This window comes from Anabrus simplex, chromosome 6 (assembly GCF_040414725.1).
Source record: "Anabrus simplex isolate iqAnaSimp1 chromosome 6, ASM4041472v1, whole genome shotgun sequence".
Classification (NCBI taxonomy): Eukaryota; Metazoa; Arthropoda; class Insecta; order Orthoptera; family Tettigoniidae; genus Anabrus; species Anabrus simplex.
The window spans coordinates 322,584,699-322,609,686 of NC_090270.1; the positions used below are offsets into that span (position 1 = coordinate 322,584,699).

Here is a 24,988-nt window from a genome sequence, read left to right on the forward strand (position 1 = left end):
GAATAAAATTCGCTGCACCAGGTTGTTCTTATAAAGTGACAAAGTCGTGAATAACCCCTAAATCCATAAGTTGTAGCTTGCTTGTGCGGTTAGCAGGCAGAAATTTTAACTGCACATTCCTCAAATTAACATCCACGGGATGTGCAGGACAACGGTCGATGAAAAGAAGGATCTTCCTATTTTGCGCACCTATTTTTGAATCCAGAGCAATTAACTGCTGTCAGAAAAGATCTGAGGTCATCCAAGCTTTATGGTTGGCATCGTAGGCAGTAGGTAATGATAGCACATTCCTGAAGCAACAAGGCTTTTTATATTTCCGTATCACATAGCGGTGGAGCTCCTCAGAGCCATCAGCATTGGCTCCCAACATCACTGTGAGCCTCATCTTGTTGTGTTTCCCACCATGGCATTTAACTCCCTTGAATGCCCAAGTCTTGCTGGGCAACACACTGATAAACAGTCGAGTTTCATCTAGGTTAAAAATGTTCCTGGGTTCGTATTCCTTGGTCAGCTCCTGCAATTTCTATTGATCCATTCTTCCACAGTTTCATCACTATCTGCATTAGATTCCCCACAAACAGTTTTATAGGTTAGGTTATACCTTTTCCTAAATCGGTCAATCCAGCCATTGGACACGTTGAAATTTTCAATGCCAAGAATGTCAGCCACTTAAAGGGCCTTTTCCCTTAAGAGCACACCAATTGTGCCTGAAGCTCTTGAAGTTCCAAACCAATTTTTGAAAATTTTTTCCATTTTCTCGCATTTGCAGTATGACGCATACTTCCTTTTCTTGGAGTTTGGTCCGCATTCTGAAGCACTTGATGTAATGCTTCCTCTGTCTTCCACAATTGTATTCAGCGTGGATATAGGAAGCTGCAATTCACGTGCCAATGAAACACGTGTTCCGTGCTACAAATTATCTTGTGGCTGATACTGTACTTAGCAATAAAGCAAACACCTGATATCTCCTTTTTCTTCTTCTCCTTTGCGGTTTTGTTGGGCTCTGCATTTTGTCATTGCCCAGATACCGTATGTGCGGTATTATATATGTTTTTGATTTCTATTGGGTGTTTGTTTACTTGCATTCAAAAGTCATAGGATTATAGTGGAAGGTTTGTGTGTATGTGAGATTTAGAGAGTTGATTCAACTCACTGTCAGATTTGAAAATAAGGTTTAGGACATTCTGGAAAACACCCGATATCAAAGAAAGCGCTGTGCTGGTTAAGCGGAATTTCAATACTGACAGTTCTAAGAGTTATTATAATCCATGGTTGTTTGATTTGGTCATGCCATGGTTACTCAAAGCGTTTAGGTTAGATGCAATGCCATTTTACCTCAAATTTTTTCTTCTCGAACGGCCTGTTGTGGAGTAAATGGGGGGAAGCATAAAATGTCGCAAATGTAAATTTGAGGATTTTAATACAATGTGAGCAAGGAAATCTCAGGGGACCAACAAAAAATGTTGTAAAAGACAGGAAAACGTAAATGCGAGGTAATAATGTATGGCAACTTCACATGGAATTTTAGGTTAAGTTATTCAAATTTTCGACCAAAGAAGACCGAACAGACGTAGATGGATGTTATTTTAAAATGTTACGATTTAACAGACCATCTAGGATGTAAAATAATTGCTCGTTTTCATGTACATAAATGGAAATTTATAGGGAAAAGCTTCAAAATTCGTTCAGTGAATTTGCTAGGCCAGCACTACACCAAATGTGGAAGTATTTGTCCTTACCACTAAACTTTATTATTAGCATGTTTAACGAAATTTTACTGGCCCCATAGGTATGTCCCAGGACCAGGAGATCCGCCTCTGCCCTTAGCAGAGATTATGTTCCACGTAGCAGAGATTCAGCCAGGGGAGAGATGAATGCTGGAGTGGACGGGAAGCCAAATGCAGTAATCGCAGACGAGACATCGGACAACCGAGGCATATGTATGTCTGCTGTTCTATTCAGGATGATTACTCCAACTGCAGAACAAGTTTATTCAGCAAGTTGTTCATTTTTGGATGCTGCCAACAGGACAACATGCAGCCGAACTGTCATTGACGCTCTCAAAGACTATAATACTGATTATGAAAACGTGCTGGGTTTAGTGTCAGACTTTGCCAGATACATCGGTACATGTTTCCAGGTATTATAGACAATAATTGGAGACCATCTTCTTCACTTCCAGTGCTTTGCACGTAAGCTGCATCTTGTGAGGGGTGTTATTCTTAAGGAACTGTCACAGTTGAACAATTTGGTTTCAAAACTAAAGATGGCTTTTCTCCACTGTAGGAAGTTGAAGAACTCCTGTCTACATTTTTTGCAAGATAATTTCCCCGATTTGAATGCAATGTTGTTCTTAGATCCTGTCATCATTCGATGGAACTCTTGGTTTCACTCAGTCCAGTATCTTAACTAGTACTTTACACCCCTGGTAGAATTCTTCAGCTCTCTTGATGAGAATTTCATAAGTAGCAGTGGCCATTCAGTGTTGGTGGTGGTGGTGATTATTATTTAAGAAGTACAACTGAGCAACCATCCTCTATATAACACTAATCAGAGAGAAAAAAGGAAGGGATCCGACAATTCAGAAAATGAAGGTATCGGCCAAAGGAAGACAAGAGCCACAAAGGGCGTGAAAATGAAAGACTCCCTAGGCCTCCATACGTAATACCGTCGGGATCTGAAAAGAACAAGAGTTGACCAAGGGAGGTCGGATAGGATAGATGAAAGTGAAGAACCTGGCACAAGTAAGTGGAAGCAATGCCAGGACTCAGCTAAGGGCCCCCTGGTCGCCAACCCACGCTCCAAAGTTCAGAGCCCCTAGGGCCCCTTTAGTCGCCTCTTACGTCAGGCAAGGTATACCGCGGGTGTTATTCTACCGCCCCCACCCACAGGGGGACCATTCAGTGTTGGATATGTTTAGAGATCAGTATATGGTTCCCTTCGCTGAAAGTTCAGATAAAGTTTGTTTCACAATATCTGTGAAAATTAAGGCAGCACTCACAGTAGTGGAGGAATCGTTCTACCCATATGGTCACAAGTTGTAGGATGATCTTTCCACTATTTGTGGAGAACTGAAGGTGTGCAAACGGATGGTTTCCATTGGAAACAAGTGACCTGCTGGAGAATTGCAGAAACAATACGAAGAAAGAGGAAATTAAGGTGCAGTGTATGCTTAAATGCACAACTAAGCTCTCGAAGCATATAAACATCAGTGATACTAACGTGTTTTTCAACGAAGTGTGCAATTTATGTAATCCTGCATTTGCAGGGCAAAACAGTGCTCTGGAACCCAAATCGCTTGTGTCCTTGAAGCATAAGTTACCATTTTTTAGAAATGTCACGTTGATCAGTTTAAGGAGGGCTGCAAGGCAAATCACCAACAGATGCTGCAGAATAATAAAACGGAAAGAACACTGACACTCTTCAAATGATGATGGCACCTAGGTTAAAGTTACCTTACTTTGCCTCGGCAGCACTGCAGTGCATTTGGGCCCCTACGAACAGTGTCAATGCAGAGAGGTTTTTTTTCTTTTTTTTTTACCAAGTACAACATGATTGTAACTGATAGGCGGTCTTGAATGAAGAACACCGTTCAAACAAGTGACTTGCTGTACTTCAATCATTATTGAAATTCCTCTTCCTTGTAGGTCTATCGTATAGTGATAAATGAATACGTTCAGAACAGTATTGTTCACTTTGATATTGTGTTTGTAAAGGTACACATTTGTACGTGTCTTAATACTTCTTGCAGTCTTATGTTGATGTGTCTTATTTTCCATAGTGTATTCAAAACTCCATGACGAATAATGTATGATTAAACAGTACGATATTACTCCCAAATGATGTGTGTGCAATTTTGCTAATTACGGCTATTTTTAACCAATTTCCTACAAAATGCAAAATTTGAGAAGTAGAGATGTTACAAACTGCTAAATCTCTGATTTTTAATGCTTAGAGTTCGTGGTTTATAGCATTTAAAAATCAAAGATTCAGCATTTTTATTTTCGAATTTAGCGTCTTATAGCATCTATACTTATGAAATTTAGCATTTTGCAGCAAATTTGCTAAAAATAGGCATAATCTGATTGCAAAGTTGCCACATCAATATATCTGTATCGCTTACATAAAAATGTTCCGATTTGTAAATCTCGGCACGCTGTTTGATCATCACTTCGCTTCTACCCAGGGCTACCATACAATAAATTACTATCTTCCTTTAAAACAGAACAAGTACTCAACACGTATGTCAAGAATAACCGACTCTGATCAAGGGTCAACACAAAATGAACGCTTATGCTTGAAAGTGTATTAACCTGCTTGATTGGTTGTTCTTTGCACTTCTCTTTGGCCGTTGAAAGATATTCCACACATTGAAAGATTTAAGGTGCCGTAATAGTTCTTTCCGAAGCCTCTGTGGCTCAGGCGGCAGCGCGCTGCCCTCTCACCCCTGGATACCACGGTTCAAATCCTGGTCACTCCATGTGAGATTTGTGCTGGACAAAGTGGAGGCAGGACAGGTTTTTCTCGGGTCTTCGGTTTTCCCTGTCATCTTTCACTCCAGCTACACTCTCCAATATAATTTCATTTGTCATTCATTATTCATTGCCCCAGAGGAGTGTGACAGGCTTCGACAGCCGGCACAATTCTTATCTTCGCCGCTAGGAGGGGGCTTCATTCATTCCATTCCTGACCCGGTCGAATGACTGGAAACAGGCTGTGGATTTTCAGTAGTTCTTTCCCCTGAAATAAATAATAACATATATCTTATTTTCAAGAAAATACATTATTTTTAAAAAGAGACGTTTATTTCGCATAAAACTGAGTACTTTGCATTTTGAACAGATTTTGCATTTTATCGCTAATTTGAAATCTCTAAAAACCACTCGTAGGGGTCATATAAGATGAAGGTGCAAACTCTGACAAAGTTTCAACGTATTTTGCATTTATCGCAAATGCTAAAAACCAAAAACTGTACTAATGCCATAAATCACGAACTCTAAGAAATAGAAGACACTTACTTTTAATTTCCTGATACTTAATCTTATTTCTGTCTTTCCTATCAATTCCATTCTTGCCATGCTTTCTTCTTTTTTTCAACAAGCACCTTCACCTTTTCATTCCACCAAGGTGTCGCCTTTTCCTTAACTTTCATTTAAGAACTGCCATAAATCTTCTCTACACAGCTTACAAATGTGTTCTTAAATTTGGTCTGTTGTTCTTCTACACTTTCTATTTCTCATATAGGGATGTGCTGTTTCAATTCCTCCTGAAATTTCTCCAGAGTTCTTTTATCTTTTAATTTCCATACTTTTATTTTCTTCTGTCTTATTTCGTTTACTCTCACAATTTTACCTATTTCAATTTTGCCACCACTACTCTGTGGTTTTCATCGAACACCTCACCTGGTATTGCTTAACAATAATTACCATACCACAATGACCATATGGTATTTCACGAAACATAGGTGAAATGCAGAAGCTGAACATCACTGCATCAGTCCAGTACTGATCCCTCTACCAAACTACCGGCAGTCAAGACCAATTCGTAACATAAAAATAGCGCATTCCTCAGCCCAGAAATTCCAGATTTCAGAATACAAAGATTGCAATTATGATATCTATATTTCGAAACTCATCCAGAACCGAGTGACAAACAATCAAGAAAACGGGCATGTAAAATATGGGAGTCCTTCATTTAACCCGATTCAACTTGTGAAATATTTAGATTTCATTATACAGTAATAATAGATGGAGAAAAATAAGAGAACCCAATAACATGGTTGGAACTTGAAAAGGCAGTGAAAGTAATTACCAAACGTAAAGCAAGCGGAAAAGACTAATTCAATGCTGATATGATTAAGGCAGCAGGAAGCATTGGACTACTGTAGCTAAAGCCCTCAATGCCATATGGAAGGATGAAAGGACACCAGAAGATTGGCAACAAGGAAGCATTGTACCACTGTTCAAAAAAGGAACTAGGAAGAAATGAGAAAATTATAGAGGTATAACCCTGTTAGCACATGGGCTAAAAATAATGGAGAAAGTCATACACAAAAGACTGAAGGATATAATAGAAACACCGAGGAAGAACAATATGGCTTTAGACTGAATAGATTTACAGTGCGATCGATAATGGAAAAACATCTGGAAAGGATTTTTGGATTTGGAAAAAGCTTACGATACAGTCAAGAGAAAACAAGTAGGGAATGATTACTGACAAGGAATGTACCAAAATCATTAACAAGAAAGAAATGTATCATGAGAGTAAAAGCAGTGTACAAGTGGGGAGTGGTGACAAACATTTTGTACAAAAAAAAGTTCTCAAGCAAGGAAGTGCACTGTCGCCATTATTGTTTATTGAAGGATGAAATCATAAAATGTGTAATACAGAGTATCAGTAGTGATGAAGTGAATGCTTTGGTATTTGTAGATGATGTGGAGATTTGGGCAAAGGGAGAAAAGGAAGTACAAAGGAGATTGGACATTTGGAATGAAAATCTGAAAGAGTCTGGAATGGTAATCAGTAAAAAGAAAACTGTAGTCATGCACTGTGGAAAAGACAAGCCAAGTGAACACAGATGAAGAATGGTTAGAGAATGTAGAACAGTTTACATATCTGGGTAGCATTAATAATGGAAGCAATGAAATCAACCCTGAAATTCATAACAGTCTAAGGCACAACATTTTACCATCAAGTCAGAGAGCTTTCATGGGATGACAAAGTACTCAAGAGAACGAAATTAATACTATATAAACCGTATTTCATACCAATTGTAACATACAGTCTAGAAACGCTGATAACTAATAAGAGACAAGATAGTAAGATCCAAGCATTAGAAATGAAATTTCTAAGAATATCGGTTAAAAGGACACGAAGATATAGAATTCAAAATATTAAAATCAGAGAAGAGCTGAATATAGAACCGTTAGTACAGAAAATACAGAAAGCAAGACAGATGGTTCGGACATGTAGAAAGAATGGGAAAGGAACGGGTAGCAAGAAGGGAATATGAAAGAGAAGTTAAGGGAAAGAGACCAGTTTGAAGACCGAGAAGAAGGTGGATGGATCAGATCTGGAAGGACATTGGAGAAGCTGGATTGGATATGGCAGTAGTAGTGGAGCAGGAAAAGTGGAAGGACAGAAAGGAAGGCGGCTTGTACACCACACCCGGGCGACTGGAGTGGGACATTGACGATGATGAGTAGAACCTCGATAATTCAAAATCGGTTAATTAAAAAACTCGCCTAATTTGAAGAAGTTCTCATTCCCGGAAACATCAGGTACGGTTTTGCATGTTATTTAAATTGTTTAATTTGAAATAAGGATAAATAGTAATTCAAAGAACAATGTCGGTCCCATCACCAAAATTCAGACTTAATTCAAAACTACTCTTACATTTGAAAAAAAAAAAATTCAAAAGAGCAATTTAAATTAAAAATTTCTCCACGTCATGAAAGAACGCGTCTTCCGGAACATGCAGGGGTAGATGGAAAAATACGCACTGGTTGAAAACACACACATCGACATGAAACACATGGCGCTTTAAGAATGTTCTTGGACTTGTTGAAATATACACACACTGAAATTAAATGCAAACAAAGACAAACTACTAGTTATACATAACTACTATTTATACGTCAACACGGAAATGAAAGTCATAACCTATGATGATCACCATCACACATCCATTCGGTGTACAACTGTTTCATTGCAGTTTGAAAGGCTGGTACACGCACACATCCAACGGCTGTAGAATACAAGGGTCCTACAGGAATTATCGCACGATCAGCTTCTTCCTTTCCTCTACCATATCTTTTACGGCATCAGCTGTATGTCCTCTGTAACTGTCCGACACAAGCATGTTTCGTTTTTGTGACAAAGCTCCTGGGCGACGTTGCCATACGCACTTCACCCAGTCCTTCACTAATGCACTGTCCATTCAGCCGGACTCATGTGTTCTAACAATAGCACCGGACGGCAAGTTTCCTTTGGGAAGTGTTTTCCTTTTCAGAACCAAATATGAAAGGAGTTTGGCTCCATCCGCTAATACGCAGAACATTACCTTGCAACGTTGCTTTTCGTTACCACCTGTTCTGATGGTTACACTTTTAGAACCCCTCGTATCCACTGTATTTTCCAATGGCATTTCAAAACAGACAGGTGTGTGGTCAGCATTTCCAATATGCAACAGCAAAAAAAAAAAAATTTTGCTTCCTCAAATGAATAATGTGACACTGAAAGGCCATTAATTTTTCTTCATACGCCCCAGGGAGACATTGTGAAATAGACCTCCGATGAAAGTTTTGGATCCATCTGTGGCTGACAGTAAAACCCTGTGTTTTGAGTTCTTTTGAGATCTCTGTGCTTTCAATTGAGAAAATTTCACTAGAAACATCACATCCCAACTCACGTTCTTCTATCACTAATTTGTGAACTCGTTCTTCAATTTCCGGAAACACTCCACTCCGCCCGCAGAACGCCTTGAGATCGCCGTTACTTTTTAGAAGTTTTTCCTTCTTCCTCCGCCAATCACGAATACATGATACATCAATATCGTACTTTCTGCAAAGGGCAAGATTTACATACATTTCAGCTTCGCTTACAACTTTTAAGTTTCTCACACACAGTAAATGACCGCAGACGCCGTTTTGAAACCATCATTTACTATCGAGACAGCACTTTCACAGGATGGATATCGCTCGAATGTGAGCGAGGCAGACTTCCGTAACCAACAGTCTCAACTCTCGCAAAGTATGATATCCCGCGATATCAGCTATTCGCGCACCCAGCATGTCAGCAACACTTGTGAAACAAATGACGATTGAGCATCCGCAGCAGCGGCTTTCGAAATTACAGCATATTTACCCATATTCTTTGATTAACTGTATTTCATTGCCTTATGGGTCTCATTTCATGCCACTGTAACCGAATTGAGAAAAATAGACAACGGAATTAAAGGCGGATCATTAAAATCAATCAAAGGCATTTATGTTGACATTTGGGCTTCGGTGAGAATTGATGGTAGAATGAGTTCTTGGTTCAGGGTACTTACAGGGGTTAGACAATGTTGTAATCTTTCACCTTTGCTGTTCGTAGTTTACATGGATCATCTGCTGAAAGGTATAAAATGGCAGGGAGGGATTCAGTTAGGTGGAAATGTAGTAAGCAGTCTGGCCAATGCTGACGACTTTGTCTTAATGGCAGATTGTGCCGAAAGCCTGCAGTCTAATATCTTGCAACTTGAAAACAGGTGCAATGAGTATGGTATGAAAATTAGCCTCTCGAAGACTAAATTGATGTCAGTAGGTAAGAAATTCAACAGAACTGAATGTCATATTGGTGATACAAAGATAGAACAGGTCGATAATTTCAAGTATTTAGGTTGTGTGTTCTCCCAGGATTGCAATATAGTGAGATCGAATCAAGGTGTAGTAAAGCTAATGCAGTGAGCTCGCAGTTGCGTTCAGCAGTATTCTGTAAGAAGGAAGTCAGCTTCCGGACGAAACTATCTTTACATCGGTCTATTTTCAGACCAACTTTGCTTTACGGGAGCTAAAGCTGGGTAGACATAGGATATTTTACTCACAAGTTAGAAGTAACAGACATGAAAGTAGCAAGAATGATTGCAGGTACAAACAGGTGGGAACAATGGCATGAGGGTACTCTGAATGAGGAGATAAAGACTAAATTAGAATTGAACTCGATGTACGCATAAACCGGCTGCGATGGTAGGGTCATGTGAGGCGAATGGAGGAAGATAGGTTACCTAGGAGAATAATGGACTCTGTTATGGAGGGTAAGAGAAGTAGAGGGAGACCAAGACGACTATGGTTACTCAGTTTCTAACAATTTAAAGATGAGAGGAATAGAACTAAAGGAGGCCACAGCACTAATTGCAAATAAGAGGATTGTGGCGACGTTTAGTAAATTCACAGATGCCTGCAGACTGAACACTGAAAGGCATAACAGTCTTTAATGATAATGTTTATAGGTATGTTTATTAGAATGCAACTAAAACGCAATTAGACCTGAATGCCCATTTAAATGTGGTAAATTGAGTACAGTAACCGTATTCAAACCTATTTCAATACTCCATGTAAATGTAGTAAATATTTACGAGAATGAACGGCCTGAATACGACCTGCACCCAAGATTTAGAGTGCGGGTGGTATTCGAGATTATACGGTATATCACCTTAATTAGCATATTATTAAACAATTCTCCACTAATCCATCCTTGTAGAGCAAGAAAAGAAGTATAACAGGATAGCTTGATGGTTCAGAACAATATTGTTGTAACTAGAATTTTTTTTCAGAGTTTACATTAAAGCAAATCAGAAGTTCCTGTGTATACCAGAAATCACCCTGCAGACTTATGGTTGTTAGTATTGCCTAGAACGCTGACAGCCATACATGTCCATTGTGTTTTCTGGCATACACAAGCTTTTAATTTGCTTTAATCTGAAAAATGCTAATCATGATGATGTTCTGAACCATCAAACTTGCACTAGCAACTATCAATTAACCCTTTCAGACCGTGTACGCACAATTGTGCGGGTTCGTATTTTATTTATGCCTGAGTTTATTTGAAGCTTTCTTGGCGCTAGACCAGACTGCAGTGCTTGTGCAGGACACGTAGCATGTACTTCAGCTGTTTTTATTTAGTACTTGACCACCAGGGGGCAGGAAGAAGAGTTTAAAAATACAGTTCATTAGCAATATTGCAGGAATCAGTAATGCCTAAAGTAAGTATTTATTTATTGCATTCATATTAATCTAGAAGCTTTACTGAATATCAGAATATAATCAATGAAGTGTGTAGATTGTGTAGCAAACGTAAATTGTGAACTTACAACATCGTACGTAATACCATGAGGTTTTGAATGTTGATACGCACATATGTGCGGGCTAGGTTTCCTTACAGGCAATGCATGCAGGAGTGCTGGGTGCTGTCACAAAAAGGACTGTGAAAGAAAAACTCGTACTATACATGAGAAATGTAATGTATAGGATTTTAATTGTTTAAAATCGTTCCACACTGCTAAATAGAACATTTGATCATGTACATATGTATATACACATGCATTGAGGTCATTTTTCTCTTCTGTAAGTAGTGAAGTAAGTCCTGACACGCACAATTATGTGGGTGCTTTTTTTTCAGATGTTAATTTTTATTTTGTAGAATAAACTAAAAATATATGTATTTAAGAGCATTTTAGTCAGTTTTTGATGTAAATTCACACTGCCAGTTTTCTTTCAGGTCTGAAAGGGTTAAAGATAGCCTACAGATGAGCATCCAGGATTGCTGTGGATCACTCACATGAAGATGGAAAAGAACGTGCAGGATTATATTACAAACTTCTGCTCCATTATATTTCAACAGAAGTAGAACCAGCTTTCATGAGAAAAAGTTATAGATGGTGAAAAGGCATCATTTCTTTTTTCCAAAGATGCCATAGTTTCATCTATAAAGCAACAATGAAACGACAAACTCACTCAAAGAAAAACTCTGAAAACAGTAAAAGTAGTTAGTGGGACGTAAAGCTAATAACATTATTAAGAAAGGGAAAAAAATTACGTTGTGATGCTCTGTTCACCTTCACAGCAACAAAATCTTCAGTGATGTACAAGTCATAAAATCTACTTTGTTTTATGGCAAAGATCCAATAACTCTGAAACCAACTAATTTCTTACAACTTTTATCCACAATAATATAGACACGACACTAACCTGGATCTTTGACGAGTTCGAGATTTACTCCTTTCCTCCTCCTCTCTTTTCTTTCTACGGTCATCTCTACCCTTATCTCTATCTTTATTCCGTCTCCTCTCTTCTTCCTCTCTTACTTTGTTACGCTCACGTCTTTCTTCTTCACGCTTCCTTTCTTTATCTTCACGAGCCTTTTGTCGAGATTTCTGTAAAGGAAATTAAATATGCAAAGGTATACAAGTCAATTAAGTAAAAACATTCTCTCACAGTGGCAAAGGCATGAAAACCTGTATATGAACAATGTGATAGCACAGAACTAAAATTTCATGGTAGGTCACACACATTCTACTGAATTACCGAACAGGCTCCATTGTTTTCCTCAAAAGAGAAAAAACAAGAGAAAGTGATTCAAGTAAAAGTTTAAAGTGTGCATTATATTATTTTCTCATAGCAAACAAGTAGCTTTTTTTACCATGTAATGTCTGAGGTTTACAAAAAATTTCTTAATCGTGCATCAATGTTTTATCAAGTGTAACAGCCGAAGAAGTACGCACCGAAAAAATGTGCAATTTGTAAATAATAACAATAATAATGATAAGTTTAAGATCTGATGAATCTGATTGGTATTGAATAAGGTGGAACCAGAATAATTTCCTTTAGAGGTCATTATATTGTTCCTGGAAAGATTAAGTATCGTAAGTGACAACATATGAATTTTACAGAAGATAACTATTAGAGTTGAATACTTACAGTTTAGGCAGTTTTGATTTTTATCCTACTCCAGAAATGTTTTCTCAACCTTACTGTCATACTTAGTTACAAATGTCGCTTCCGATTGTTTACCGGTCATTGTCGAGTGCATTCTTCAAAGTGATCTTTTTATAATAGCTTTGGGAGGGCTTACATATTTTGTAGGAATTCGTTTGAAGGATTGTATGGCACGAGAAAAAGAAGAGATTTTCTTAAACTATTATAGGAAAATTGACTGACAGTTCTGTGCGTGTCAGCTGATGACACGGCGTAAGGGAGGACGCTAAATACAATACGACCGACTGTAAGGTAAATAAAATTTCATGTATATTTTTATTCCTCATATATTCTTACAAGATTTTCTCATTTAAAATATCCCCCTTCATACTTAATTTCTTCTTGTTTCAGACACATTTCAACAGTCTAACTCCAAAACTCAACTTCAACTATGGTGGTTTACAAGAATTCCCCTGACAACCATATTCTAAATGGAAAATTCTAAGTTCCCATAGAGGGAATTAGATATTTTTCACCAATAGAGCTTGTAGATGAAACGCTGGTTAATAGAGCAAACACCTGAAAAACCATATTCTAAGAAAATCTTTTATATTACTAATTTTATCCTCAAGATCAACAAGTATATAAATCTCCAGCATAAAGAAGACCACTTACACCAATTTTACTTCATTACTTGGACATTGACTTGTTGGAAATTTTACCGAACATGAATGAACATTTTATTTCATTACCATAATCATTATATGTGTTTTAATTGTCTTGCCATTTTTGTTTATTCTTTTAGCTGAAGATGTTCCATAATCGGAATGAAACATGTTCTATCTATTTAGTATACACCTAGAGATTAAGCCAGATTATGTCATGTACACAATAAGACTGTTATATGAAATTGACAAGTATTGGAAGATGGGAATCTCCTTATAACTTAACCTTAGTTGTGTTGGCCAATAAGGGACAAAATATGAGATTTATAAGCTGGAATTAAAACTTGTCGCTTACGATAATCTGTAATAACAATATACTTGGTCCGTTATTTTCCAGCGAACTCATTTCTGGTTGCCAGCGTTTTGTCCCAGTGTGCTAAGTTGGACTGATCAGGTAAAATGCATGGCAAGTGCATACCGTGGAGACCACTGCGTAGGCTATTTGGAGCCACCAGCAGTGCCAATGCACTACGGCAGACTTCGTCTCATTTTCAAAAATGCCATGCGTCTTGGAAGGTGTGCTATTTACCAGCTTGTCCAGCTCCTCTCTGCCTGTTAAGCTGCCAACAGAGTGGACAGAAAAGTAATTTCCAGATTTCTGTATGTCAGAAGCACTGTACTAACATTGATGCGAATAATATCTGCACCCTGAATTTTTGCCACCAGACTTTGAAAAAAATATGCAGACTATCCGTGTATATATAGTACATCAAGCATAATCAAATGAAAAGAAGAGCACGATACACAAGGTAGCAACATCAACTGCGTTACAAAAATAAAATTGGTAAAGGTAAAAGAATCGTATAAGAGGCAAAGAAAGACCCATATATCACTCTACGTCCCAGGAAGCAAGCGCAGACACATTACATAAACATGAAAGAATGGATGACACACTTTAACAACATACTCAACCAGGAAGGAATAACAAACATCCCAGAAAACAGTCCAAGTACCATTACACTAGCGCCAACAGAATGGACTCCGCTGACAACAAATGAAGTCCAAAACATCACCTCAAGCACAAAGAAAAACAAAGCCGCAGGACCAGACAACATACAGGGTGAAGCGAAATTCGTGCACTCGGGCGTCGCAGCGCGACTCCTCACACAACAGCAATAAAAAAATGTCTCTCACAAAAGTTCGTCCTGTGAGTATATCAGGAAGAAAAAGGTCGTTGAAGAATAGCAATCTGGCAACACTGTAACCACATGTAGGATAACTACCTCTGTCAGCACATGTTAGTCGTGCTGTACAGTTGGTGCAGTGGTTAGAGTTTTGGGTTAGCATGCAGGTCGAGGGGTCGATCCTGGGTTGAGGCGTACGGTTTTTATTTCGTAAATGTAGTCCAGGTGATATGGTATCTGGCATCTTAATTGTCAACAGCGATTGCAGCAGGTCCTCTAGAAACCATTTGCACTTACATAACTCCTCTTCTTAATCTTTTTATCCTCCAGGTTCGGTTTGTCCCTCGGACTCAGCGAGGGATCCCACCTCTACCGCCTGAAGGGCACTGTCCTGGAGCTTCAGACTCTGGGTCGGGGGATACAACTGGGGAGAATGACCAGTACCTTGCCCAGGCGGCCTAACCTGCTATTCTGAACAGGGGTCTTGTGAAGGGATGGGCAGATTGGATGGGACAGGCAAGGAAGGGGGAAGGCCGTGGCCTTAAGTTAGGTACCATCCCGGCATTTGCCTGGAGAAGAAGTGGGAAACCACGGAAAACCACTTCAAGGATGGCTGAGGTGGGAATCAACCCACCTCTACTCGGCTAACCTCCCGAGGCTGAGTGGACCCCGTTCCAGCCCTCGTACCACTTTTCAAATTTCGTGGCAGAGCCGGGAATCGAAGCCGGACCTCCGGGGGTGACAGCTAATCACGCTAACCACTACACCACAGAGGTGGACACTTGCATACTACGATCCCAGAAATGGACAAACATTCGTTTTCATTGGTCAGCTTTGAAAGATGCCCTTTCCACGTCGTGGGCATGAATTTATTAGCACCACTTCATCTACTAGATGCGTTACAACGTGTTCAGCGTTACTAAATTTTGTAAATGTAGGATACATGCGACCTAAGAAACGGTGTCTTACTGTATTACAGTATGTGATGTCCGATGGAAATTAACACCCAAAAAAAAAGCGCCTCAACCCAGGATCGAACCCTCAACCTCCTGCATGCTAACCCAAAACTCTGTAACTGCACCAACTGTACACCATGGCTAATACGTGCTGACAGAGATAGTTACCCTACATGTGGTTATAGTGTTGCCAGATTGCCACTCTTCAACGTTCTTTTTCTGCCAGATATACTCGCAAGATGATCTTTTGTGAGACTTTTTTTTATTTCTGGCATGTGAGGAGTCGCGCTGCGATGCCCGAGTGCGCGAATTTCGCTTCATCCTGTATACAGTGAGTACATAAAAGACGCTGCTCATTCCAACTGCCTACATAGACAAACTTACACAATAAATGCATCGAGATGGCTTCAATACCCGAGAGATGGAGATATTCAACTATTAAAGTACTCTATAAAAGCAATGGCGACCCATATGACACAAACACATACAGAGGCATCGTTCTGGAGAACATACCATTCAAGATATTCACAAAAACAATCGTGGCAAGAGTCAGAGAAGAAACAGACGAGTATCTACCAGAAAATCAATTCGGATTCAGGAAAGGAAGATCAGCTACTAACGCCATACAACTACTACTGAATAACATATGGGAAGCCCTTGAAAGAAGAGAAAAGTTTTACATAGTGTTTATAGACTTCACAAAAGCATTTGACCTCAAATCGGGAACTTGTGACTCAGAAGTTGGAAGAAACCCTAAACAGAAACAATGTGTGGACTGAAACCATAAAAAGATACTACAATGGAACAAAATAAGAATCTGACAACATATTACTCTCAGAACCGATACTTCAAACGAACGGCGTATTACAGGGTGACCCAATTAGCCCATTACTTTTCATCCTGGCAGCAGAAGAAATAATGAGAATAACCCATAAGGAAGATGTAGTATACAGCTACGCCGATGATATATTAATCGGATCAAAGGACATCATAAAACTACAAAACGCGATAGAAGATATGGAGGAATGGTGCTACAAACACAAGTTTGGAATTAATACATTAAAAAAAAAAATGATGGTTTTTAGGCAAGGAGGAAAGATCCCAGCAAAGGCAGAAATCTTCATAAAGAGGCAGAAAGTAGCCATAGTAAACTACTTCAAGTACCTTGGTATTACTCTGCAAACAAGTGCCAACAGCTTTACAAAGCTTGTAGAAGAGAAAGCAACACAGGCAGTACGGGCGATGCACAAAATCAACTACATCACAACATTGAACCTAGAAATGGCGATGGCACTATTTAGATAAAAAATTATGCCTATACTAACATATGGAACAGAAATCATATGGCCATATCTAACAGAAAAGAACCTATCCTCTCTAGAAAGAGTAAAAGCTCTATACATAAAAAGAGCAATCGGAGTATCCAAGACAACAAGATCAAGACTCTTCCAAATTCTAGCGCGAGAATCCTTCCTCATTGAAGACTTCAGAACACACCTGACCCTACCCAACACCAGAGCATCAGAAAATCTACTAGCAACAAAAGAGAAGATATTCCCTTCAGAATTCTTTGGAACTGGGGCCATGATAGACTAGACATGGACAACATCCAGCTTTGAGATGAGGCACATAGGCATGATTTTTTATCTAAATAGTGCCACCGATATCGCATGAGGCAGTACATGGTTTCCACCATCTAATTTGTACCAACACCTCATACCATGAACCGACAGAGACATGTAAGTGCAAACTACGTGGATACATGTGTGAACATTACCATGTAGAACTCTGCATCAAAAGAACAAAAACAATTAAAGAATATGCAAACCAAGGTGCAAGCACGCGAGTACAGTGTATATAAATGTATTATTTTTTCTCTCTTTCTGTATGGCTATCTGGCTGCAATAAATATATTATAAAAATAAAATTACAATATACATTGTACTATAACCATTCTTGCATAGATAAATTCTGTTCTACACTAAATTCTCTAAATTTTATTGTAATTACAGTACTTCAGCTTTATCAAATAAAGAAAGTAGAAGCTTACCACCAACTCATCCAATGCAGACTTCAATCTAGCATAACCAACATGTTGCTTTCCCATAAGATGGTCATCTATTCTCTGCTGGGCATCCCCTACAATCAAGAATGCTCCACACACATCACATACTTCCATCTGTTTTTCTTGTGCAGCTGCTAATTCTGCAGTCTGTAAAGAGAATAGTTAATATAATACACTACTTCTCAATGCACATCATATCTAATGGAACATTTTCATAAAATGTTTACCAATAAGAACAAAACATTGAAAAAAATAAAAAGCTGAGAGTTTCCATAGGCCAAACATTTTAAATATACACCGATGAACTCGGCATTTTAAAGAACACCCTCAAACTTATGTCAACGCCTCTTTTACAGGTGGATAAAATTGTATATTCTTGAATACCTCAATATGTCCTAGCTTACTATACCCGATCTACCTGGGGTGGTGTGTTGATCTCTGGATATCAAGATCACAAAGGCGTTTTGAAGGGCAGGAAAAAAGTCCATTTGGCACTCTGTCGAATGATGTCAATACGCACACCTTTGGTGTATACAAAAAAAAAATATTAAAAAAGAAAAAAAGAAAAAGAAAAACAGAGCCATAGATTGCCCAAGAGATCCGATTTACTCTTAACACAGACCACGGAAACTGACGTTCAGGCAGCCTAGATGGCATCAAATGAAAATGCCTACACACAGTAGCTGAAGTCAAATTACTACTACTACCACCACCACCACCATTATAACAGTAAACTTTACAGACAATACCACCAAATAAAACTTCCTGTATGATGCCGATATTATAAGAGGAAGACACAGAATTATTACAGCCTCTGTTTGATATATCTAATTGTATGTTTCACGCGCACACACATTTCAAGGCATCAGTACGTTCTGCTCCTGCTCCGAATTGGAGCTGCATTCACAGCATGTTAATTTCAGATTTAACTGAAATCAAACCATCCATTCTTCATTTCTTTGAGACAACTTTTAGATGAAATTTCATCTACCCGAACGAACTGATCATTATCAACAAGAATGAGAAGGTCCACCTATTCAATACTGTATAATGCAGCAATTCACGACCAAAGGGGCCTAACAGACAAGCTCAAGGTACGCCAAGAGTTAGGCTGCGTGCACACCGAGCGCGCTTCGCCTAGTGTGTCGCGTGTCGCTCAACGCTAAGCATAACCAGTGCTTTGTTCCTAAACCAGGTGTTCACATCATCCGCGCTCTGCTGTGCTGAACGCCTACCTTACAGCTAAGCGAAGCGCCAGACAACGCGTAGTGTTGGTTAATTGCTTAGCGTTACATAGCTGATTCTGAAGCTATGGAAGAAGACATTCATGCAACGTTTCAAAGAGAAGAAATATGGAACACAAGACACAAAAACTATAAAAATGTACCGGTTTTGCAAAATAAGTGGACTTAAGTATCTACAACAGTTTTATCGCATTCCTACAGTAAATATATACAGTAATGTTACTTCTACTGTCACACTTTACTGGGCTTAACATTGTGACAAGATGAAATAGCGTATGGATTTTAGTGTAGGAAGTGTCCGAGGAGAAGTTCGGCTTGCTAGGTGCAGGTCTTTTGAATTGACACCCGTAGGTGACCTGCGTCGTGATGAGGATGAAATGATTATGAATACACGCATACACACAGCTCCCGTACCAATGGAATTTACTAATTAAGATTATAATTCCCGACTGCTGGGAATCGAACCCGGGACTCCTGTGACCAAAGGCCAGTACGGTAACCATTTAGCCATGTAGTCTGTCATATCGGTTTATAATTTTGCCAATGGAGGGTGGTAACATGAAGAATATCACTTTGCAGGCTAGTAGTGTGCTTGAAAGTAAATATTTCTGTTTATGAATTATATTTTTCATACATTTACTCCACTTTTGTTACGATTATAAATTGTGTATGCTAACTGTATCAATATTGCAAAAAACTATTTATAGTTATTATATAAAGAGTGTGATTTAGCTGGAAATTTAATTTCCAGGTGTTTGCTGCCCGGTGCTCCTAGACAATTGGGAACAACAAATTTCTTCCAAAACTTCTCTGCTACTTGCCGCCACATTTCAGTTCCAAGGTTTGGAAGGTCAAAGGTATTTTTTGTCTTTCTTAAGTAATCATAAAATTTATCGCGATAAAGTCTTGCATCTCTGCACAAACGATGGAATTCTCCGAAAGTAATTCGTTCTTCATTAAATTTATGAACCCACTTTCGATTCTTCTTTCTAATTTTCAATTTTAGGTAACTTATCCATTAGTAAACTGTTTCTAGTGTACTTGGATAACGGCATTAGTTTGTGACCACCATAAACGCCTCGCGCCAAACTAAGCTGAGAGCGTGGCGTAGAGTTTTCGGTGTGAACAGCAAGCACGCCTTGCGCTATGCATAGAATTTCACGCTACACACTATGCGAAGCGTGCTCGGTGTGCACAAGGCCTTTAGATTAAGATACAGTAGAAATAGCGAGTACGGGATATAACAAGAACCCCGTTGTAACGACAGGCTTTTTTGTCCCTTCAAAATTCCTATATCAAACTGTACAATAGCCTTTGGTTACAACTGGAACTCTTTCATTGAGTCATCCGTTATTAAGCGAGATTTTAACGCGTTTTATTTTCTGTTATTGGTATTTATACACTTAAGCGTAAAGAGCTAGCAAAAAACTATAGATTATTTTCTTCCGCGTAACTCTCGATATTCCACGAACTAAAGTACGGTAAATATTTGTATATTACTGAGGTCGTTTTACACAATTAGATTATAAAACCTTCCATGAAACTATCGACAAAAATTGCAGCAACGGGTCTCTCGTGAACTATTTTATTGGTACCATTATACTCTCGTTCGTATCAAGAATTCACGCGAAGCGGTAGTTCTCTCGGATGTCACAAATTCGTTGGGTTGGACAACTTGTTATGGCAATGCATTGTCGCTATGAAGATTTCTTTATCGAGCTGTTGTTATTGCGGTCAAAAATTATCATTCCTCGTGACGTGACGGAATCTGATGCTTTTATTTATTGCTGTTGTACGCACAGTAAAACCACTTCTTGTGTTGCTTAAGTCGCGATTTCCTTACTGTGAGTGTGTGTCTAAAATTTCCTTCTGCGTGAGATGTGAACAGACTGCTACTGTTTATTTAAAAGATCGAGTTTCTTTCCGTAACGTGTGAAGAAGTTGTGTAGGCCCTATGAGTGATATTAAAAGTAAACTGACTGTACTGTGTAGTGTTAATTTAAATTTGTCTGTCTTCAGTCTGTGGTTCTGTGAACAGCATAGTTCGACCTGTCGGCTGTTTCTAAGTTGTGTGTGGGAGTCTTCGTTGCTTTTAAAAACAGTATTAGTAATAAAACAAATCCACTTTTCGCTGTGACTTAACACTTTACAATTTCGAGTGGGAAACGAAAATCTTTAGATTTGGCTAAAAAATATGAAATTATGCAGGCTTGTGTAAAAAGCAGTGTGAGGGAAAGTGAAATAGGCAAGTGGTATAATTTAACATCTTTGACTATTTATTATTCTTAAAAATAAGGAAAAAATCAAAGACGCTGTTTTAAAAGGTGACATTCCAGGCGGGATTAAAAAAAAAACGAGTGTTGGGGACCATACTGGCCTTGAAGCTAACCTTTGTGAGTGGTTTACCCATAAACGAACTGCAAGAGTTCCTATTTCAGGGCCTGTGTTAGAATCTACGGTGCAAGAATTGGGTCTCAGACTAAATATTTCAGACTTCCAGTGCAGCAATGGATGGTTAAATCGCTTTAAAGCCAGACATGGCATTTTGCTTCACACAATAAAAGGCGAATCGGGACGTGTAAATGAAAAAGCCGTCAATGACTGGCTTCAAATTCTCCGTGAAATTCTTAAAAGGTACAAGCCCAAAGATGTCTACAATGCTGATGAATCTGCACGTTTCAATAATTTATTTATTGCACACTACAGGACTTAAGTGTCTCAATTACAGTGGCAACTACGTCACAAACTACAATTAACATGGCGGTACTTCTATCGAAACTACAATTTTATCTAAACACCTACAATATTAATATAAAATACCGAAGTATTTCTCTAAAAAGTAAAGAGCCTTATATTACTGTAGTTAAAAAATCATGATGAGGTAAAATGACAAAAGAAATGAAGCAATTCACATACAAACATAACATTATGAGAACTTCACCTTACAATTTTCCCGATTTTTATGACTCTATACAATGGCGCGATGAAGTTCAGTTAGAAACTTGTGCATTGGCTGACTGAAGTCAAGGCCATTACTTTGCTGAATGACCCTGCTGAAGATACTACAGAGTCTGCTCACCGGTGAGTTATCGTGGGCACAGGTCCTGGTTTTTTCATTTAAAAATGTTATTTCTGGAATTGAAGCGAAGTATATGAAAATTTAAGAGACAGTAATTCAGGATTATCAATGGCATAGTTTACAATTTTGAAAAATTACCGCATTCTTCCGTTTGCGAATTTCTAAACTCTCCACTCCGAAATTTAAAAGGATATCACGATAGGGTACCATACGGCGATAGCAGCCAGTTTTTTAATACTGTAAGAATTTTAAATATTTTTTTGCAATTTTACAATCTGATAGACCTATGATTGATACCTGGGGCTCCAAACAACACCAGCATATTCTATTTTTGGTCTTACTATCGTACTGAACAGACGAATGCAAGCTTGTATGTTTTCGAAGGGTTTTTTATTCCCGATAATGAATCCTAGGGTCTTGTATGACTCCGCTACCACTTTCAGCATATCCTCTTCAGACCCATGTCCACAGATGTGGACAAATACATTTTACTATGGCTAACAATGAAATGTGAATTTCCTTCCAATTTCAGTTAAGAGTGTGTTCTCGAAAGATCTCTCTATAAATTCCACTGTTCAACATTCTGTAACCTCCCTGGTAGCATTCAGCAAGATGGTGCGAAATGAATACCGGTAAATGGATACCTCACATAACGGCCGACTTTCAGGTAAATACTTATTAATACTTCATTTCTGGGCTTGTCTGATAAACTCTTTCAGTTAGTTTCTGGTAATCAAACAAAACTTGTGAATAACACAGTATTGATGGTTTCATTTAGTGTCGATTGTATGTGTATACGTACGCAAACGATTTTGTCCGCACACGTGGACATTAGGTCTCCATAACAATAGCTGGTTAAATGTCTTTTCTACGCTTGTGGGCATTTGTTCTTACCAACAATAAGTTGTTCGAGGTAAACAGAGACCATGTTGCCATGGCACCTAATTTAATTCTACACTAATCTACAACACACACCCCCCTGTGGGTGGGGGCAGTAGAATAACACCCACGGTATCCCCTGCCTGTCGTAAGAGGTGGCTCTGAACTTTGGAGCGTGGGTTGGCAACCATGAGGCCCTAAGCTGAGTCCTGGCATTGCTTCCACTTACTTGTGCCAGGCTCCTCACTTTCATCTATCCTATCCGACCTCCCTTGGTCACCTCTTGTTCTTTTCCGACCCCGATGCTATTAGGTTTGCGAGGGCTGGGGAGTCTTTCATTTTCACGCCCTTCGTGGCCCTTGTCTTTCTTTGACCGACACCTTCATTTTTCGAAGTGTCGGATCCCTTCCATTTTTCCCTCTGATTAATGTTATATAGAGGATGATTGCCTAGTTGTACTTCCTCTTAAAACAATAATCACCACCACAACACACAGGATAAATAATCATACTTTCCTAGTTACACAATCATGTTCCTCTGTTAGTCAATGATGAATGGATGAAAACCATAACAGTATAAGTGACATTTTAAAAAAATGAGTTAAGTGCAGGATGTAACTCCGGGAGGATGTATCCCTTCACCAGCAAAGGGATACAAGTGATAGCAGTAATATTCTGCGCTCTAGTGATGAGTGGTGTAACTACAAATAGCATGCTACAGTAAAACCTCGTTAATTCGAAGTCGTTGGGACTCAAAAATCGGACTTCGAATTACGTGATTTTGAATTAACCAACAATTCGCAATTCAGAAGTACCAACCCTTGCCGCGGTACAAAATATTCTAAGGCCCATTACTGCATGCAGTTAACCTTAATTCACAGTTTATTTCTTTCAAATGCCATGAAAAAAGAATTATTTCCTAAATGTATCCAAGAAGGTGCATTTACAGTATTCAAATAATGCACGTGGATATCTCACTGGCAAACATAACATCACGCAACGAAAGAAAGAAAAACAAAGCATGATTCAAAGACGAGGAGAAATCTATGCTGGCTCCCATGTGCAAGTGTTTTATTCAATGGATTACTATACTGTATGCATTTTAGATGCCTTTGTATTTACACAGAAAGTACCCGATGCCCTTAAAATCAAACTTTCCTATGACTATCCTTGTACGATTTCCCGCCATGGCACTTCTCTCGTAGGTACTTCAGAAATGTAAACACTTGCCGCGTCACAAAGACCTATTAATACATGCAATCACCTCGATTCACAGTTTAAACCTTTCAAATACCATGGAAAAAAACTTATTTCCGACATGTGTCCCACAAGGTGTATTAACAATGTTCAAATAATGCACTTGGATAAATTACTGACAAACATAACCTCACGCAATGAAAGAATAAAAATCACACAATTCAAAGATGAGGAATGCAAAGAATGCAAACGCATTATTTTTTGGATTTCTGTACTGTTTTCATTTTTAGATGCTTTGTACTGGCATGGAAAGTGCCAGACGCCATTGCAATTTGCAATGCACTACAATGACCGCCACCCTCGTACGATTCCTGGGCTGGCATTTTCTCCTTTAAAACCATAAGACCGTTTGGGCTCGCATTAAAATAAAGCAATGCAGTTTCATCGACAATGACAACATTGTTCGGTGCCCACGAATTTATTATATGAGCCACGTTTTTTCGTCGACTGTCGGCATCGCCAATGTTCGTGGGTTCTGTTTTTGCGCATACTGCCTGTCGCGTGATATTACGGCATTCCTTAAAAGGTTGAATACCAAATAATTCCAATTTCATTCAACTTAACAATCATGAAGCGCACTGTAGACCCACCAAAGTGAGTGTAATTGTGGAAAGCTACCCCTCCACGTTCCGGAACACGCGTTTTATTATGACGCGGATAAATTTCGAGTTGAAATTACTCTGAAACATACTATTGTTTCAAAATGTAAAGGCAGTTTCGAATTAAATGTCTGAATTTCTGTAATGGGGCCGACATTGTACTTCGAATTACGAATTATCCGTATTTCAAATTAAGCAATTTAAATAACATGCAAAACTGTATCTCATATTTCCGCGAACGAGAGCTTCTTCGAATTAGGCAAAATTTTGAATTAACTGATTTTGAATTATCGAGGTTCTACTGTATATATGAGTGTTGAAGATATTTATTAAATGCCTATTTCTCTGAATGACCAAAATGCTACTTATACCGTTATGGTTTTCATCCATTCAAATATTTGATTTTTTCGCATCTTTTCTGAAATTAAGGGAAAATCGGGTATAACGTCAATCCGTTAGAGCGAGTAAGTAAATTGTAATTGTAAATTCTCACTATAACGGACTTCTACTGTATTTCGAGAACTGAACTAAGAAGAAACAAAAGGTAAAGGCATGCTCTTATTTAAGCAGTCACTCCAGAAAACAAAGGTATCCGAAAACACCAGG

General features: G+C 38.7%; 1 protein-coding gene across 3 annotated transcripts in view; it reads right to left on the bottom strand.

Annotated features, from left to right (window-relative positions):
- Nucleotides 1–24,988, bottom strand: part of LOC136876531 (luc7-like protein 3) — a 239,329-nt gene that overhangs the window by 161,094 nt on the left and 53,247 nt on the right. For all 3 annotated transcript variants that reach the window (XR_010860603.2, XM_067150563.2, XM_067150562.2), the window contains exons 4-5: nt 17,311–17,472; nt 11,730–11,914 (exon numbers count right to left, since the gene is read on the bottom strand). Coding sequence is in view for 2 of the 3 variants with exons in the window: in XM_067150563.2 (XP_067006664.1) it covers nt 11,730–11,914; nt 17,311–17,472 (347 nt within the window). In the remaining variant the exon portion in view is untranslated. The remainder of the gene's footprint in view (nt 1–11,729; nt 11,915–17,310; nt 17,473–24,988) is intronic.